The sequence below is a fragment of the Silurus meridionalis genome, chromosome 2, assembly GCF_014805685.1.
Source record: "Silurus meridionalis isolate SWU-2019-XX chromosome 2, ASM1480568v1, whole genome shotgun sequence".
In the NCBI taxonomy this organism is placed as follows: Eukaryota; Metazoa; Chordata; class Actinopteri; order Siluriformes; family Siluridae; genus Silurus; species Silurus meridionalis.
Window position 1 is genome coordinate 32,810,527 of NC_060885.1, and position 18,959 is coordinate 32,829,485.

Consider the following 18,959-nt stretch of genomic DNA (forward strand, 5'->3'; position numbering starts at 1 on the left):
TTGTGAAGACAAATGGATTTCATTTCAGAAAGTTGTTCAAATTATAAACACTATTATTATTCGAGTGATGAACAACTCACTAATGTACACGCTAAACAAACTATAACAGGTGATCCACACCTTTTCTACCCTCAGGAGTGTTACATGAGGGTTAAAGCCAGAACTTCAAGGCTCAGAAATTGATTTTAACTGCAGATCATCAGGCTTTTGAACAACAACTATCCACTGTCTCTCCTGACCATCATTGCAGACACAGACGCCTTCTGTTTCTGAGATATCATCTCAAAACGATCGATACGTTTCGGAGTCTGTGTCCACTCATTACACGGTCGTCAAAAGAACAAGAGGACAAACGAATGAAATATTAAAGGGTTTTCAGATTGGACACAACTAAGGAATAATTATGGTTTAAATATGCAGGGTCGTTTCTATCCTTCTATCGTTTCTAACACCCCCTACAACACGATGACGATAATGCTCCGCCCCCATACAAACCATTCAAAAACAGATCAATAATTTACGCTCACTGGCGCCCTCTATGCGACCGCCTTGTTTGCCTGTGCCCAAAAATGGTGCTGTATATAAGATTAAATTCTGCTTTTTTACTATTTGAGGTCCAGCTTACTCAGTAGCTCAGTGATTAAGATGGATTTCTGATCAGAAGGCCATGAGTTCAACCACCACTATGTTTCAATTGCTGGGCTCTTGAGCAAAGCCCTTAACCCCCTTTTAGACGCCCTCAACTGCTTAGTTGTATGATTGAGACTAAGCAAATACGGTTCTTCAAAATAATAAAAAAAAAACGTGTCCACAGATGTTGGACAATAATTTCGACTATTCAGTAAAATTAAATGATAAAAAAATGTTAAAGAAAGGAAAGAAACACTTCAGCACTATTTGTTTTATGGTGAGCGGGTTCAGTTACATAAGGTGATTTATGCACAAACACTAGCAGCATTAAATCAGCGTCTGTACCTGAGTACACACGGAATTATGTAAGCAATCAAAGTCTAGAATATACAATATGGAATATATTATTTTAATAAACGTCTAAGGATACGGTCTGTGTGAATCACTAACTTCATAATGTGTTCACTCACTGATACACAGCTACAGAACTTGAATCAGTCTAAGAGAAACAAGTGGCAGGTGTAATTTACATAATTTACACGTAATGTCAAGAGACGCAAGACAATACAGGTTAAAGACTATGCACATGAGGGTCCACAACCTCATATTTCTTACCCAAAACAATGCCTGTTAGCTTTTAGAGGGAGAAGAAAAAAACAGAAAGCTGCACTAATTGCAGACTGACCTTGTCAGGATCCAGTGCTGTGACGACCCACACGCAGTGGGCGTTGTTCTCGTACTGGACAGGGTAGTTCGGAGAGGTGATCACACCTTTGGGACCTCGCAGGTTCGATCCACATGTTCTTGCTGTTGAGGGTGAGAAAGAGAGAAACAAAGCAAAGGTGGAGTGTAAAAAAGATCAGCTTTTATTAATGAATACGTGATGAATTCTTTTTTCCATCTCAACATTAATGATCGCCAGTTCCGATATATCAAAGAGATTCCTTTCTTCCAATGCTTCTTTTTTTCTCCTATTCTGTAGAGAGGTATTAACCGCTCTCTGTGTTTAGTCAGGGATTATCTTTGACAACTTAAAAGAACAGCCTGGCTTCTTTACCGTCTGATCCTCAGTGAGACAACGCCAGAGCTTTTGGAAACGTGGAATGTGAAAAGATTTTTCTTTTTTCTTTTTTTTTTTTTAAAGACATTCTGATCCCGCTATGAAATCAAAGCTGCATACAAGCATAACGGATCAAAGGTCAAAGAGAAGCAACACCTTGCCAATCGGATTTGACCATAACAATGCTATATAGAATGACTACTCAATAATTCCTACAAATAATTCACCAGTATATCTAAAGCCCTGCATATTTGCTTACACACGTGTCTAAAAACAGAATGTTTGCTAATTAAGCGACAGCCAGTGTGTTGAACGAGCAGTCAAAAAGAGCTCATTCCTCATTTACAGGTCTGAAACCTGCTCTATAATTAAGTGGATGCAATCTCTTGAGATCACCAGGAATTCAGGGCGAGTTATTAAATAAAGCGAGTAAAGAGTTTAACTTTCGAGTTCTACACCAGCAGCCTTCAACTTAACCTTGGAAAGCTATTAAATACTATCTTTAAAATGAGGACACTTAGTGATACAGAGGCTAATGTAAGTATCTGGACCAATTAAGAGCGCATGAAAATTGCACAGAATTAAAAAAATGGTAAAATCTACATCCGGAGAGAGAAATACGAACTTGTTTCTTTCTGATTAACGCCTTTAGGGAGCAACATGTCCTCTGTGTGCCCTTCAGAACAGGATCCAGGTTTTAGTGTAAACCTCAAATCTGGGTGCTTTTATTTAATGCATATTTAGTCATACAGTATATGACATGAAAATCACTATCATATTCACAATTTTTACTTTTTACACTACAGGAGAAAAAAAAACAAATTGAATGCAGTTTTCTTCAGTAAAAGGGTTCAGTATTTTAGTGAACTGGAACATTTGAATTCTCCAGACTCTTACACATTTATCCAGGTTTGTTGATGGTAGAGTGGATGGAGCTCTATATAGAATATGTTGATTTATTTATTTGAAATTCTTTCTTCGCATATTTGAGGTCAAAGCGCATATCCATGATATAACCACTTAAAGGGTTAAGGGTTTTGCTGAAGGGTCCATCAGTAGCAGCTTGGTAGTGACACAAGCTACACATGCTCCTGAAATACCAGGGATCCTGTGCCTTCCTGCTCTCCTGATGTGCCTGATGCTTCTCAATGCCCTTCTTCTGGATGGATTCCTTATAAATTGGAAAGTTCTCACTGTTGGTGACGATGGCTCCACATGAAGCGATACATGAGTTTACTGTGGTTTAGAAACAATGAAGATGGATTTGGACTGTGATTATTATGAACAGCTACTACAGACTACAAGTGCCATTAAAGGTTTTGCACTCAAGTGTTCATCAGTAAACAGCTGTAGGAAATGGATATCGGTTCCTTCCTCATATCATCTTTTTGACTTTTTTTCTCTCTCACCGCTTTGAACTCTGGTTTACTCATTAGCGATAAACTTATAGGGACTCGTTTGTGAATTTAATATTTATACACCTGATTTGTTTGTCCAATAATTAAGGCACTATGAAAGAGAAAATTGCATAGAATTTCAACACTGAATAAAAGAACGGATTAAAAAAAATAACAGTTACATCATTGGTGATACAATAAAATTTGTCACCAAAAGCTACAATATTTGGTTCAATACTTGAGCTACACTACTTGAGCTATATACATGCATGGCATTTGGCAGACGCCCTTATCTCATTCATCCAAGTGAGCAGCTATGAAGCTACCAGGTGGGATTTAAACTTACAACCTTCATATCCAAAGTCCAATGTCTTAACCACTAATCTACCACCTCTTCAAGATGGAATGGTCATTTGACCAAACAGATGGCTGACTGATTCAACTCCAATAGATGGTAGATACATCAAAAGTGAAGAAACACCAAGCACACAAAACAATTACTTTTCTTTTTACTTTTAAGCCAAAATTGAAACAAACTCTAACTTTATTTGGCAAACTCATCACAATTTCGCTGTCCATATTGGTTCCTATAATAAAGGTGCAAGAACAAATCATCATGACATTATATTTATATATGTATATGTATATATCAGATAATTACGAATAAGCAGGGAGAAGTGGGTTTATAAAAAAAGGAAAAAAAGAAATAAAGGCTGGCAGGCTTTCGATTGTTGCAAGTGACACTGTAACTGATCTAACGCAAGAATTCACGTATAGATTTTGTGTCAGTGTTTGAACGACAGGCGAATTGTCTGGACAACTAACTTCACCCCAAACACTTTCACAGTTTGCATATCTGCAAGCAAACTTTGAGCCACATCTAAGCTGATTTTTGCTTTCTGTTTAATACATCACAGATGTTGAAGCGCATTGTTGCTGCAAGACAAATTGAAGATATCTGCTTCATCTCTAAATGTTTATAATGCTCTGGCTTGTGTGTGTGTATACATTTGTACATTAGATTTTATCTCTTGCAGCTGTACCACTCAAATATCCCTGTAGAGATTAATAAAATACAGCCCTTTAGCGATATTTTTTGTTCTATTTTAAGTGCAGTTTGAAATTACTCTTTGCTGCACAAATAAAACAACCTAAACATTGAAATTTGGATTTGGATTTGGATTTTGGATTTGGCACGTTTTTACGCTGGATGCCCTTCCTAATGCAACCCTCCCCATTTATCCGGGCTTGGGACCGGCACTAAGAGTGCACTGGCTTGTGCAGCCTTAATGGCTGGGGTTCGGTTCCCTGACCGGGGATCGAACCAGCGGTGAAAGCGCCGAATCCTAACCACTAGACGGATAAAAAAAATCGTAGATAGACATTTTAGAGCTAAAAGTTATGAGACACCATAAGATTCATTCCATTTGCAGCAATTATAAGCTCCACTCTTCTGGGAAGATGTTTCACTAAATTCTAAAGTGTGCTTGTGGAGATTTGTGATCATTCAGCTGGGTGTTAGTACAGTCAAAGCTCACATTCATCATGTTCAATAGAGTTGAGGTCAGAGCTCTATTGCAGGAGATATATTTTTTTTTCATTCTGTTTTTTCCCCCCAATTATTCTGCAGGAGATCTTCCACTCCAACCCATGCAAAGCACATCTTCACAGAGCTGGCCTTTGTGCACATTGTCATTCCCCTGCATCCAAAGACGTCCTGGTACAATTGAATGCCTACAACTTTGTTCCAGCTGTTTAGGGAGGAACCACATATGGCTGGAGAATTCCGGTGCCCCAAAAACCGTCCATATAATGTAGCTTTTGCCAATATTCCAGATTTTACTTACATGGTCTTCTTTAGCATCATCACAAGAAATCACCAAAACCACATCATTAAAAAAAAAAAGTAATTTTTTTCTTTAATGCATTATTTAAATGCTCAGCTCATATCAGAGCGCTTTCCTCCAGCCAACACTTACGGATTTACCATCAGACATGTTGACAAAATTTTAATTACACACGTGCATTTAAATGAGGTTTTCGGTGCAGGTTAATGTATGCGAGATGCATAGATTAGTGCGGTGGGTACAATACATGCTTGAAATGACAGAGCATAATTACAGCAAACGTCACGTCTAATTAACTTGCTAGAACGGACGCCTAGACAATTCTGATCACGTGTATATGGAAAACAAAGAATGAATTTCTGGCCACTGGAAAGACTTGATAAAGAGCATTCATGGCAAGAAATGCAGCAGTAGTTGATAGGAACTGGGTAAGATTAGACCTTGTGGGCAATTTATTTGGAATATTACTATGACTTGCTTATTCGGGACAAAAGGGGATAAATATATAAAAAAATATTAAGTTAAATCTAACATTTAATTTTTGTCTTATTATGTGTGTATTTTTTATATATACAAAAAAAACCATATTAATCTATTTGTTAAAGTAAATGTGAAGTTACACGCCAATAACGTTATTTGTATCACCATATCTACTCATTTATTTATTCACAATAAATTATTTTAATTTTTAATGTATTTAAATTAAAGCTTCATGCACAAGCGAACAGAAGCAGTGCACAGTTAGATGTTATATCATGAATAGAATAATTGTCACCAATTTTCCCTCTCAGTGTGTGTGTGGCGCCTCGGCACCGCGAGCACCGCTTTAGTTCTTCTTTAGTGCTTATTGTTTGTATTATGAACGTGGCTTTGTTTTGGTTTTAGTCTCCTGTCTTATAATTGGTTAATTATCCTGATGTGTTTTGTGTTTCTGTCTTCTGTTCCTTTGTCTCACTGCAAATATTTGTCGAGTGGATTTGTGCATTACTAAGCCTTATTTATTCTGCTTTTCCAATCCTTGCTTGTTTTCCTTCTTGATTCTGATTATTATGTGGGATCGCCATGATGAGTATCGTGCGCGTTTACGTGCTCGTGTCATGGCTTTATGAACCGCACATTAAAGAAATACAATACGTATTTTTTTGATCGGTCTGCACGTTCTTCGTCACCATCGGTATGCACTGCGCATCTCACTAAACAGCATCTGACACCATCTTTACAGAAAGTGTCGGCTCATGGCCGCATTCACACTCACTCCGACAGCTCGGCCTGTGGTCACTCCAGGCGGCCAGGGTTTCCGTCACTCTCTGGCAAGTGATGCTCTTTGATCCCTGCAGCACATAGCTGTCATCACAGGAGAACTGGATGCTGGCTCCAACACTAGAGTGGGTTTAAAGAGGAAAAAAATCCAAATAAAGCAAACAAACCCACCAAAATATGGATGATGAGTGTCAAAGTGTGCTCCAAAAAGCACTGCAGTTTCTCTTTTATTTTTCAAATAAATAGGTGTATGCAATTCGCTTCGCATTCGTACAAAGCACTTGCATCAGCAGCTGGACCTTCACTTTACAGTCAATAAACCAAGCTTGCTTGTTGTGCTTTATTTTTTCTTTCTTTATGTCAATAGTACAGCGTTTTGTTATAGTAGCAAAATAAAAAGATTTTTAAGGCAGCTATTAACAGTGTTTCTTATACCGTTTATTAAGTACATTTCATTTGCTTGATTCTTGTTAAAGAAATCAAAATTGTAAAACATTTTTTTTGACTAAATGTCTTATTACTTATTCTCTTTCGCTCCTCCGAAAAGCCAGAAGTGGTAAGAATAACTTTAATACAATCTAAAATTATATATAAAGAATGAGTCCTTGCGTTCAAAATTATAACATTGTACACCCATCATTCCCTTTCTTCCCTTTTTCCTCTTATTTATGTAAATCTCTCCATTCCTGGTGGTTCGAAGGGGTGAAATTTGTAGCCACAATTTGTCTGGAAAATCCGTACAAACACATTGTACCAAAGGACCTCTCCAAGAAAACCACTTTGAGGATGAATACCAACAATCTGCTACAAAGACTCAGGAACAGGAACAATTTTGTCCATCATTGTTGAGGTGTTAGTGATCTGAACTGTAATTAATGAACATACGGTCTTGAGGATGAGGACGAGGTTCACTTTTGAGTCTGGTTTCTCTCGAGGTTTCTTCATCATACCACTTCAGGGAGTTTTTCCTTCACCACAGTCGCCACTCATTCGAGATGAACAACAAAATGGAACAAACTTATAGGCACTAAACTAAGACTCTTTTATACAACTTTATAACCGATTTATCTGTGAAAATCTGCTTTGAGACAATGTCTATTGTTAAAAGTGTTTTACGGACATATAAATGACAAACAGCGAGCTACATAGTGAGCTAATCCTCTACTCTTCCATACGTCTGTTCACCCTGCAAGTCAAATTCTTTTAATACACATTTTTGTAAAAAATATTATTTGATGTAAGAACCATAATAACACAAATTTGATTTAATGTAATAGAGATTGTATTATTATGAATAAGTGAGAAGTCAGGGTCAACAGAAGAACCTTGGCAGGGTTTATAAGAACTGCTACGTTTATTAGCTGCTGATATTCTTATAAATCTGATGCATTTTTAAAACACAAAAATGTTACAACAAATATTGTTTTTGTTAGTCCTAGTTTATTACTGTTTACTACTTTATATAGAATGTTTTTTACGTTTAAGCGCATTACGTAATACGTTTGAGCATTTACATGGACAAGCCTACGATTTTTGCACCGTAGAGAATTTTTTCTAACTAATGGGATGAAAATGGTTCCAGGTTGAGAACTGTTAGGTCCTGCTGCGACTTAAGTATCAGTGATACGACCTGAGCTCCACAAAGGGATCATCTCCCAGCGGAGCTCCAGACCTATTGAGCAAGCTTTGACTTTTATGTCCTTAGCAGTGAGAATGGAGGATCAAACTACATAATGTCAAACAGCAGGGCTGCCTCTAATTACAACCGTGCCATGAAACTCCCATTACACAGAACAAGCACAGCAGATAAGAGGAGCAAAGGGAGCACCCACTGGAAACTGGAGCCAATTCGTTTCCCGTTCTCTGGAATCCCTGGATCCGGACAGATGTCTGCAGTCAATCCTCCTTGGCTCACTGCGTAAAATGTAGAGCGAGAGAATAGAAATGTCAACTCTAAAGAGAGAAAAAAACTTCACAAAAACACATACACATTTACAATTTAATACATAAACATAATAGACAGCATTGTGAATATAAGATCTTTCTGGAGTACTGAAAAACGTTAATAGATGAGCAATAAAGCAGAGTCGAGAACATTTGTAATAGTGTTCCATGGCTTTTTAAAGAAAGAAAAAAAAATCACAATAAATAATTTCTTCCTATTATAACACGACCAGGGCTGTTGGTTTTAATCGAAGATAAATTTCACTCTATTGGGCTACAAAATCAGCCCTTAACAGAACGTAGTAGCAAAAACTGTAGGAATGCTGGATTTCCATTCAGCTTGCTCTTAAACCAAATGTTTCGTTTGGGAAATGGCAAAAATGTCACTCTTGTCCGAGTAGTAGAATAGGGACTCAGAGCATATGAATTACAAATAAAAGAAACAACACGATTTCCAAAGAGTTTATGAAACTTGCAAGGGGACCTCCAAGAAAAAAAAAAAAACACGCAAACAAACAAACAAAAAAAACCCAATATAAAACAACAAAGAGGCCAGTGTGCAGCATGAAAGAATGAAAAATGGCTTTTTGGTCTAAAGGAAGGTGTCAGTGTTCTTCAGTGGTTTGCATTCGTAGCTGAAAAGCCTATTCTTTCTGTGGTGACAAGGGATTGAGTGATCAGAGACTCAAGGCTATTTCCATACAAGAGAAAAGAAAGATAGAAAGACACACAGAGACAGACAGAAAGAGATTGGGGGGTGTAGGAGATTTAAAGAAAAAAAAAAAAAGAAAGAAAAGGTCATAGCACACGTCTGTCACATTCTCCAACTCTCCTGGGCTTCAGCATGCTGGTATTCGCACCTCAGACACTACATCACTCTGCAGCATTGTCCAGGTTCATTTACTGCCTGAAATTACATTAGGTCATCTCTCGAATTCTGCTTCAGGCATAACACTGAATCTCTCTCTCTCTCTTTTCTCTCTCTTCCATTCTATAGTGTCTGGAAATAAATACCACAGCATCTCTCTCTCTCTCTCTCTCTCTCTCTCTCTCTCTCTCACTTCTTTTTTTAATAAAGCATTCTTCAAGCACCACCCTTTAAATCTAAAACATTTCATATGATGATTTCAATTAGATTTAATTTCATGCAAGAGCAAACCTACTTTTTTAGGAGGCTATAACAAGAGACGTTCCATCACGCCGGGCTCTTTAAACGTACAGCAGAGCAAAGGCTTGACCCAGAGTCATCGGTACTTAGCTAAATGCTCCAACGATTTTCAAGTAAATTGCCCGACAGCCCATTTTACAATGTCAAGAGACGTTATAACTGAGGATCTATCTTTAATATATGCAACATAGTTTATTAGCAGAATAATCAGCTCACTGCTGGGGCCGATGGTGTTGTCATGTGACTAACCCTCAGCTTACAACGACAGTTAAGTCAAGGCTTGGTCCAATTTATACCTTTTTATCTACGCAATCTGGATCACACATCTGGCAGACATTAAAGTTGTTTATTGCGCATGCAGGTGATTCATGAGCAGACTACAAGACAGACTTTATCAATTAATGTGAACGTGAGTCGCTGCACAATGCGTTCACAAGGTTACTTTATTTTTTATGATCAGGCTTATGGTTTTAATTATGCTATTAGTTTATTTTTATTTTGAGAAACAGAATTTACTAATGTTGTATTGGGGTACAAGCAAAAAAATAAAACCAGCATTCAGGAAATAAACAAGACTCCTCAAGTGTACAAGATGAATTAAAATCACATAAAGGTTAGGGCAGGTTAGTTCTTGGCCCTGTGTTTTTTCTGTTCTGTGACTGTTGTTTTATGTTGTTGTATGTAGCACCTGGGTTCTGGAGGAACGTTGTTTAATTTCACTTTGTACTGCATCAGCTATATATGGTTTAAATGACAATAAAAGCTTCTTGACTTGACTTGAAAACTAGTAAGTCTGTTGAAGTCAGGAAACTTTTTGGTTGCTCATTTAACTACAGAACCTGTTTACCTGCTAAACAAAACACAGAACCACAAATATTCTCAATACGTTGTAGATTGATGTTGTGTAATCTGATAATTAGGGATTTGAGATTTTCTCTGATGTTTATCCCATTTATATTCCTGAATCTGACTTTTGAGACTCCAGATCTGCTCTGTATACAGTCGCTGCTTTGAACCCATTTGGATGGTTGCGTTAAAGCGACACGTTTTGTAAAGTCTTAAGTCTTCGTTGTTGAGTGCTTCCTGTCTTATCGTGCATGTGAGGCATAAGTGGATTAAAAGTGTGCTTACAGACTGCATTTTTGTGGTTTGTGTCCTTATTTGGAAGCATTTTCACTCCTCTGGACTTCATCTCAATGGCCTTCTTTACTGTAGAGAGAAGAAGAAAAGAATGAAATGTGAAACAGACAGACAGACAGACAGACAGACAGACAGACAGACAGACAGACAGACAGATAGATAGATAGATAGATAGATAGATAGATAGATAGATAGATAGATAGATAGATAGATCATTATTAATTAGTGTACATTCTTCTTTCATTCTTCTTTTTCAATGAAGGATAATTTTTTATTTTTTTTATTAAAAATCCATGTCAGGGAGTAAAACGTGATGTAAAATGTAAAAACTAATTTGGCAGGGAATGTTATTAAACTGCTTTTTGTGTTTGTATGAAATGCATTAAGGCATCAGTGCTGCTGGAGTTCTTACAGGCTTGTAATTATATTGGGTGTGGAATCCAATTGTGAGCCAAAAAATCAGGAGGTTGATTAATTATTTTTTTGTCATTATTTTTTGTTTTTTCGTACTATATGACATCACTCCATCTCAGGGCTTTAATGAAATTAAAATAGGGAATAATGAGCAACCAGCAGGCTGAATCAGTGCTCTTTTCAATGAATGATGTTGTAATACTTCACACTCAAATTAAATCACACACGCGATATTATAAATCCATACACGCATGTACATGTGTAAAAATATCACTTTTATAAAATATATATAAACACATTAAACATTCATCAAACATTTATTTCTTTTTTTTTTATATTCCCAGGCCACAAATTCCAAGCGCTACCCAGGATGCACAAAATCACCTGCACATTGTGCAAATTGCCTTCTGGATCATCAGCTCATTTCAGGAAAACAATAAAAAAATGTCTTGGTTTGCATAATTTATATGAAAGATGCATATTTCTCTATTTGTTTCCTATTTTAAAAATCAAGTGTGAAGTGAGATTCGGCAGATCGGCTTACTGCAGCTCGGTGTTTGTAATCACACGACGGTATCTAATTCAGCAGTGTTACAGGTAGAGCTCACCAGGCAGCGGACTGGCATGCGACCGCACGCTGCCAACTGCTCCACGTATACCAGCCATGGGAGGGCCTCTTTTTACCAACCTTACCTTGGTACTGGGCGCTAAATCCTTTCCGCCGATGGTTGCTGTCAGACGTGAAGTGCAGCCGCAGCCAGTTCTTGCTGCTGATGACAGGCGATGGCAGATTCATGCCAGTGAGCCTGGAGTGGGAAACAGAGCAGAATTTAATGAGTGAAATCGGCAATAGAATTGAAACACTTTAAACAAGGCAATTTACTCGGTAAAATTATACATGCGTGCTGTAAATCCAGTCTGGAAAAGGCCAGAATGTGAGGGTTATTTTCCAAAAAGGCCATTAAAACTATGATAGGGCTATTTCTTTTGGACTGAGGCCAGAGCATGCATTCTTATTCTGGTCTTTTGTCATTTTATGACTACTTAACTGACCGCATTCACTTAAAGCAGCAACTATTAAAAAGCTTGTGAACGCTCTCACGGCAAATTACCAATGTTTTTTCTAGAATCTTTGACTATATTAATTGTGGCTTGGTTTATTATTCTTTAGTCTGTTATTCTTTCTATATTTTACTAATACCAAAAAAAATTACTATACTGTATTTTACTAATACTATATGTAATATAATCAGGGATTAGTAATATAATCAGGGATTTTATTTTGATCATACATTTTATTTTAATAAAATAAAATCTAGCTTATTTTAACCTGTGTAGGACAGAGAGAGAGAGAGAGAGAGAGAGAGAGAGAGAGAGAGAGAGAGAGAGAGAGAGAGTTAGAGAAACAGAGAGAAATATTGTATTACATGCATTTGTGGTGATTCTCTATAAATAATGAAGCTGTTGGTGTTTTCTCTTTGTGACAATTATTCATTAGAGTTTCTTCTCGGGTTCATCAAATGTATACTGTTTCTCTCCATATTGCTGTAATAAATCAAATTAAAATAAACTTTAACAATCATTTTTATGACCATTATTGGGATTTATTTTGCTCTTCATAATTACTAGTATCATAACAACCAGAGTTTATTGTAGGTAGGTAATCAGAGTGCATAATACGCTTATGATTTTACGAGTTAATTGATAATCAGTGCTCAATATGTATTACTGTATTAGTATAATATTATTATTATATAATTATTAAATATATATTGTGACGATAGCCTCACCGTCCACACGCAGCAACTGTTAGATGGGTGCTGAATGGACAGCGCCACTTCAGCACCCGTGTTGTGGAGACCCACAGCACACATGGCAGGAAGGGGGAGCGTCCCAACGAGACCAAATGAGGAGAGCAGAAACTTTTCACCCTCCCTGAGTCGTGTAAAGTGTATAAAAGGAGCCACGGAAGACAGCGGTTTGGAGAATGACTGGCTCCCAACTAATGGAAGTTTTTTCTCTATTTTCCCTTGTATTAAGTTAGGGCAGGGAGAAATACAGCAGCGACAACGCTGGCTTGTACCCCGCTCCCACAGCCCGCTAGAGCTCCCTACGTAAAAAGGTTCCAGAGCACCCCCTTGTACAGGCAAGACGGGATCTCAACTACCCTTGGGTCGGTCGTTACACTGATCGACTTGGACCAAGGGCGGCGCCACTCTAATCCACCTCCGTGCTCAAGTTAGCAATAGACTATAAAATCTTATATAATATTCTATATTATTCTATTACTATTTCCTGGTATAACTTATTCAATGTACTGCTGATTGTTTGAAATTTCACTGATACTGACAACTTGAAATGAACTTTGACAAAGGCAGTATTTATGGCAACACATTCCTGTTGGAATAATCCTTCATAAATGTTAATATATTCTGGGTTTATTTCAATAGTGAAAGGGATCTGCAGGTGTCATGTAGCCCTGGGAACGCTGCCATTAAGCAGAGCAACTGAAACTGCTTACAAAATATAATTTTAAACTTTGACTTTGTTCACAAGGGAAAATCAGTACAGCTTGTTTCTTAAACACAGGGGACCATGTGGCTCCAGCACCTCTTTGATCTCTTCCAGATGCATCATCTTCCAGCAACAGCTCTTTTTTCTATTTTTTTCCCCACTTATACCAGGGTGCCTATTAAAAGTTCTCCTCTGGTGGAGCTTAAGGTGTGTAAACTTTGCTATGTGATGTGAGCTCTCTCTCCACGCCTTTGTCTGCAGTTCATGGAAAGGGCTGTGTGCACTGTGGGAGACAATGACAGCAGGACTGTGAGGCTCTGTGGTGTCTTTTTTACAGATGGAACCTGGCCTGGTTGCTGCATAACTATAATTCTTTTATTTTTTTTTTCTAGATTCATGACATCAGGTGATCTTTCTTACACATGAAAACAAACAGTAAAAATCTATATTCTAATCTAATAATTTGTAAAACACACACATACACATTTTTTTTATTGCATTAATATTTCTAAGGTTTCCAGATATGTATGTATGTGTGTGTGTGTGTGTGTGTGTGTGTGTGTGTGTGTGTATATATATATATATATACACATACACACACACAAACACAAACACACACACATCTGGGAACCTTTGAATTATTCAGGTCAAGATGACCTGGTTTCACATGTGCATTGTGCTACTTTTAGGTGATGTTTTCAAAAAAGATTTTTTATTATATATTTGATATGTCTGGAGTCTAGACTTGGCTCCAAGAGGAGACATGAACCATAGGGTTGGTCATGATAGACGTTGGAGACAAGGCTCATTAGGACTGACCAGTAATAGCTCTGCTCTGCTGAAACCTTTTGATCAGCAACCGCTGCCCACCTCAGGCTTCTACACTCACATAATACTAAAACACACAGAGGCGTCTCAACTTTCTCTATGTATTATAGAGGCCTTTGCTTGACAATGCTTTGCTAAAATTCTCTGTTCAGGGACATATTTAAACCCATCCTATAAGTCCTTTGTTTCAATGTCGAGATTATTCGGTTATCATTTATTGCTCATATATCGTTGTACCTGTATCTGCACCCTTTGAGGGAGATCATCTACAGGTGAGACTGTGTAAAAAAAACAAGATAGATAGAAAAACATAGAGAAAGAGAGAGCACTGAAGTCTGGCATTAAGCTACTGTGACTTACAATTAACACAGAGTGCTGAGGTCCTTCTATTTCTTTTGAGGAAAGAGAAGATCAGTGGAGTGTAAAAGGGGCAGTCAGTGCTGGACAAGCAGTGGATGATACAGAGCAAAAAGAGTTTGCCTGCTATGAGGAGACTAACGCTAAAGAATAGTGCGAGAAGAGGTAGAATCTGTTATTAAAGTACTTGCACACTAATTTAATTTAATAAAAAAATGTCTTTGTGTTCATAACCAGAGATCAAATAATGACCCCTAATTTATTCCGGCTTTTTTATTTAAGAAGATTTAAGTAAAGATTCTGCAGAAACCATTTTATCTACATTAATCTAAAGCAGTATTTGGTACACGTAAAAACACTTCTCCAAATTATATGGTTTTGACAGAAATAGTTCCATCAAATAAAACTGTGTTTTTGCACAACTATGACCCAGCACTTTTTAGTTTTTTTATTTCTTATTTATTCAATTTTTTAAAAATTTTCAATTGACACCCTGCAGCACCAGAAGTGCCTCTGTAACAGCAACACCTTAAGTTAAAAACTTTAATACATATCCAAAGAACAGTGAAGTCTTCAATACATTGATAGTCTTTATTTTATTATAAGGCTGCTGCAATATTCATCCGACTCCATATTTTCTGGCAAAAAGAGTTGAGAGTGATGTCGACATATCAGATTATGATCCACACGCGGTGTGGAGTTTTGAACATAATCAAATATGAGTCAACATCGGTTCCAAAATCCATATCACATTATGTATTCTTTAATCACTGTATAGCTTTATCACTGTTCAGGTTCAGGTTCACAGTGACTTTAGAGCCTATTACATAAAACATTGTGCATGAAACCCCATCGTAAATGCACATGGGATGGGATGGCATCCCATAATAAAGCACTATGCCCACTATCTGCACACTTTCTCACAGGTGTCACAAATATAGACCAGGTGTGAGAAACTGGGAGTAATCTACAATGTCTTTATTAAAATTAAAAATACAAACACAAACTGATCTGGAGCGCTTCATCCGAAGCGTAGCCAGGAGCATGGAAGAACGGGGAACACGAGTGGTAGGAAGTCCGGGTGATCTATGATAGCAACGAGTATATCCGACAGTGAGTGAGGGGGAATAGAGACCTTATAAAGGGGATAGGTAAATGGGGAACAGGTGTAGGTGATTAGCGCAGGGAGAGGCTCAGTAAAAGTGTGAGCCTTGGAGGGAAGTATGGCTGGTGGTTCCCTGACAACAGGTATCTCAATATCCATCCATCTAAGAAACCCTATTGCTTTTTTTTGCCCCATTAAGTAATCACGAGTTGCCACACCAATGTGATGGCTGGAAACCAAATTTGGCTTTGCTCTTTAAGTAGGAGGCTTGACATTCGCTCTGTCCTCCTGTCTATGAGCTCATGTATGTGAATAAGGGCAAAGAAGAAAGTGACCAAATTCAGGTTAGAAAATTGGAAAATATCCTACTGCTATGCAACGGAAATATATTGTACTGTAGTTTAATCAGGAGTTTATAATTGCAGGAAGTTAATAAGTCCTTTGTGAATGAACATTGTAGATTTGTGAATGTGGTCAAATACATATCTGACTGTTTCACCGCAAAATCTCCCACTAGTGCATTTTTTATTTAGAATCCAACAACTCTAGAATCAATCAGACACCTATTTTACACTGAATTAATCTGAGAAAGATGAAGAATTTATATATATATATATATATATATATATATATATATATATATATATATATATATATATATATATATATATATAATCTATTACTCTACTATTCTTTTTCTATATTTTTTCTATATTATTATTATTAAGTTATAGTTAATACATTTAATATACTTGTGGACTTTTTAAACTTTATTTTCATTTGTTTTATCTTTATTTTTATATTCTATTTCACTACGTCGTAATATTTATTATTGTGTATGTGACAAATAAAATTTTAATTTGTACACAATTAATTTAACACGAAATGCCAGCTGACAAACATCCAGATCCCCATTCCATTGTAAACAACTTTAACTTGGGGACATCTTCATGCTGATTGGTTCAACAGTTCAACATTACTAAAGCAATGAAAATTAAAGGGGGATAATGATGCTGTTTTGCATATGAAGTGATCATCTAAGTGAAAACAATCTGAGTGCTTTATTATTTCGTTGACCAGCAAATGATTTGATATAAAGCTTAGGGAATTTGTCGTTTTATATGGTGTAACAAAAACACAACATTTCACATTGTAGACTCCTTCTTTCCTGTCCTGTCCCCTTCCTGTCCTGTCCTGTCCTGTCCCCCTCCTGTCCTGTCCTTACTTCCTTCCTTGGAATGTGAACCTGGTTATACTGGAAATGTAACTTTTTTTTGTGAGAATGTAAATAATAATAATAATAATACAGTAATTATAAAACACTTGTTGGTAATATAAGGATGAGCACATGGTGGTCAGTAAAGTCTATTTTAAACCAATTTTACACCAGGAACATTACCGCTGGCACAAAAATGGAATAAATGGTTCCCTGAATTGAATGGATGCGCCATTATATATAATCATAGTCGAAGTACAAAAGTCTGCATTTTGCACTGTAATATGAAACATATCGCTTTACACATTTGACCACCCACGAGTGAAGTGCAGCGGAGATTTTATGCAATAACGCAATAGCTATCGGGATTTTTATGTTTGAAAAGCAATAACGAGTCAGTTATCTTATCAATTTTTTCATCGTTATTGCCCTCTGTCTTTTTTTCATGTCAGCTGTTTAAAAATCTCTCCTCTGGTCTGTGGATTAAAAATGTATTTCTTTAGCAGGGAAGAAATTTGTTATGAGCGTGGGGATCAACCAAAGTCTTCATTGCATTCTATAAAGTGACAATTTTACTGCAGATGAATTTTGCGATTTGATGAATATGTGTCTCATCCAAGAGGACTGAAGAATGATGGATATGATAATGCAGAGCATATTTTTAGAGCTTTAGAGCTCCAGCACTTAAATTGTTGAGTTTATTTTTTTTTTACTAAACTGTACCATTCTGGTAGATGGTATTGTCAAGTATACATTATAAACAGGACATACATATACATAAGAGAGAAAAAAAAAAACGGTGTTTTAGACAGGATGTAGGCAGGCTAATATATTGGTTTGCCCATAAAATACCATTAAGTAAATATTACTTCTGAAAAAAATGTAAATAAACACAAATCATCATTGGCGTCTTATACCGCAAAAGATATCTACGATGTCACAAAGCCCTATATTGCATCCTTATATCTATTTAATGAGCAACTGTAGCTTTGCAGCAGTATTTGGAGTCAAAGGGGATTTAAATGTATTTATTTATTTTTTTCAGAGGGTAGTGCCACATTCCAGATGGGCCATTCACACCGAGAACATGAAAGGCAGCAGGACACAAGATTGATTTTCCTCAAATCTGATTTTCATTTGACACCATTGCTCACTGGAGCTCGCACTTATTTATTTATTTATTTATTTTGCTTAGACCACATTGCAGACTCTGCCTTTGAGCAGATCCAATTCAAGCCGCATTCAAGCGATTCAATGACACTCTCTCAAAGGCTATTAACGGACACTGTAGAATTCTCAATCTTGACATTTCCACCTGCCCCTATGTCCTATGGCGGAAAAAATAAAACCTTGAAGCAAAAGCAAGCAAGGCCTCCAGCACCTTTGTACTGAATGGTTTGCTTTAACGGAACCACATCTGTAAGGAAATTATACCTGTCAAATAGTCGCAAAGATAGAATAGAAAGAGAGAATTAATTTAATCTCCAAACTTGTGAAATAATGCTATTTCATGAAGAAGCGTGATGTCTGGTTTGAGTGGCGGGCAAAAAAAGAAAAGGAAGAACAAAAGAGAAAACAAATATTCCAAAAAATTAAGTGTGGCAGCACTTCATTGAGTTTGCCAAGCCAACCAGGCTGCCTGCTCAATGCCTCCCTCCATCATGAGCGAGGACATGTTTATTCACCGAGCGTGAAGTTAATGGAGTTCAGCCATAGTCGCCTCACAGAATTCTCTCACTATGGTGGCACTCAAAATTGGTCTGCCATTAGGCAAGAGGAGGAAAAAGAAAAGAAGTGTGAAGGTTAAAAAGGCAGATCGAAAGCAGGATAGGGGGAAAAAAAAGAAAGCAGGAAGCCGCAAAGAAGAAGGATGTGTATAGCGTTAAATCTAAAAAGACCAACCATCTGTTTGGCAACAGAAATAGCTCATGTGAATAGTAGAGGAAATGGAGCGATGTGTTTTCAAAACTATCATTGGGATCAAGTAAGACGGCAACTCATTTTCTTTTTTACGGAGTGTGGAAACGAACAACGGCTCTAAAAGAAGCCTCCTAGAAGTACATCAAGTGGACGTTTGCT

The 18,959-nt window shown here is 37.1% G+C and overlaps 1 protein-coding gene across 2 annotated transcripts in view; it reads right to left on the reverse strand.

The window, feature by feature from the left end:
• The window catches only part of csmd1a (CUB and Sushi multiple domains 1a), a 378,189-nt gene that overhangs the window by 124,608 nt on the left and 234,622 nt on the right, over positions 1-18,959 (reverse strand). For both annotated transcript variants that reach the window (XM_046872557.1, XM_046872551.1), the window contains 5 exons: positions 11,554-11,666; positions 10,438-10,515; positions 8,027-8,108; positions 6,190-6,314; positions 1,316-1,437 (listed from right to left, as the gene is read on the reverse strand). In XM_046872557.1, coding sequence (XP_046728513.1) covers positions 1,316-1,437; positions 6,190-6,314; positions 8,027-8,108; positions 10,438-10,515; positions 11,554-11,666 — 520 coding nt within the window. The remainder of the gene's footprint in view (positions 1-1,315; positions 1,438-6,189; positions 6,315-8,026; positions 8,109-10,437; positions 10,516-11,553; positions 11,667-18,959) is intronic.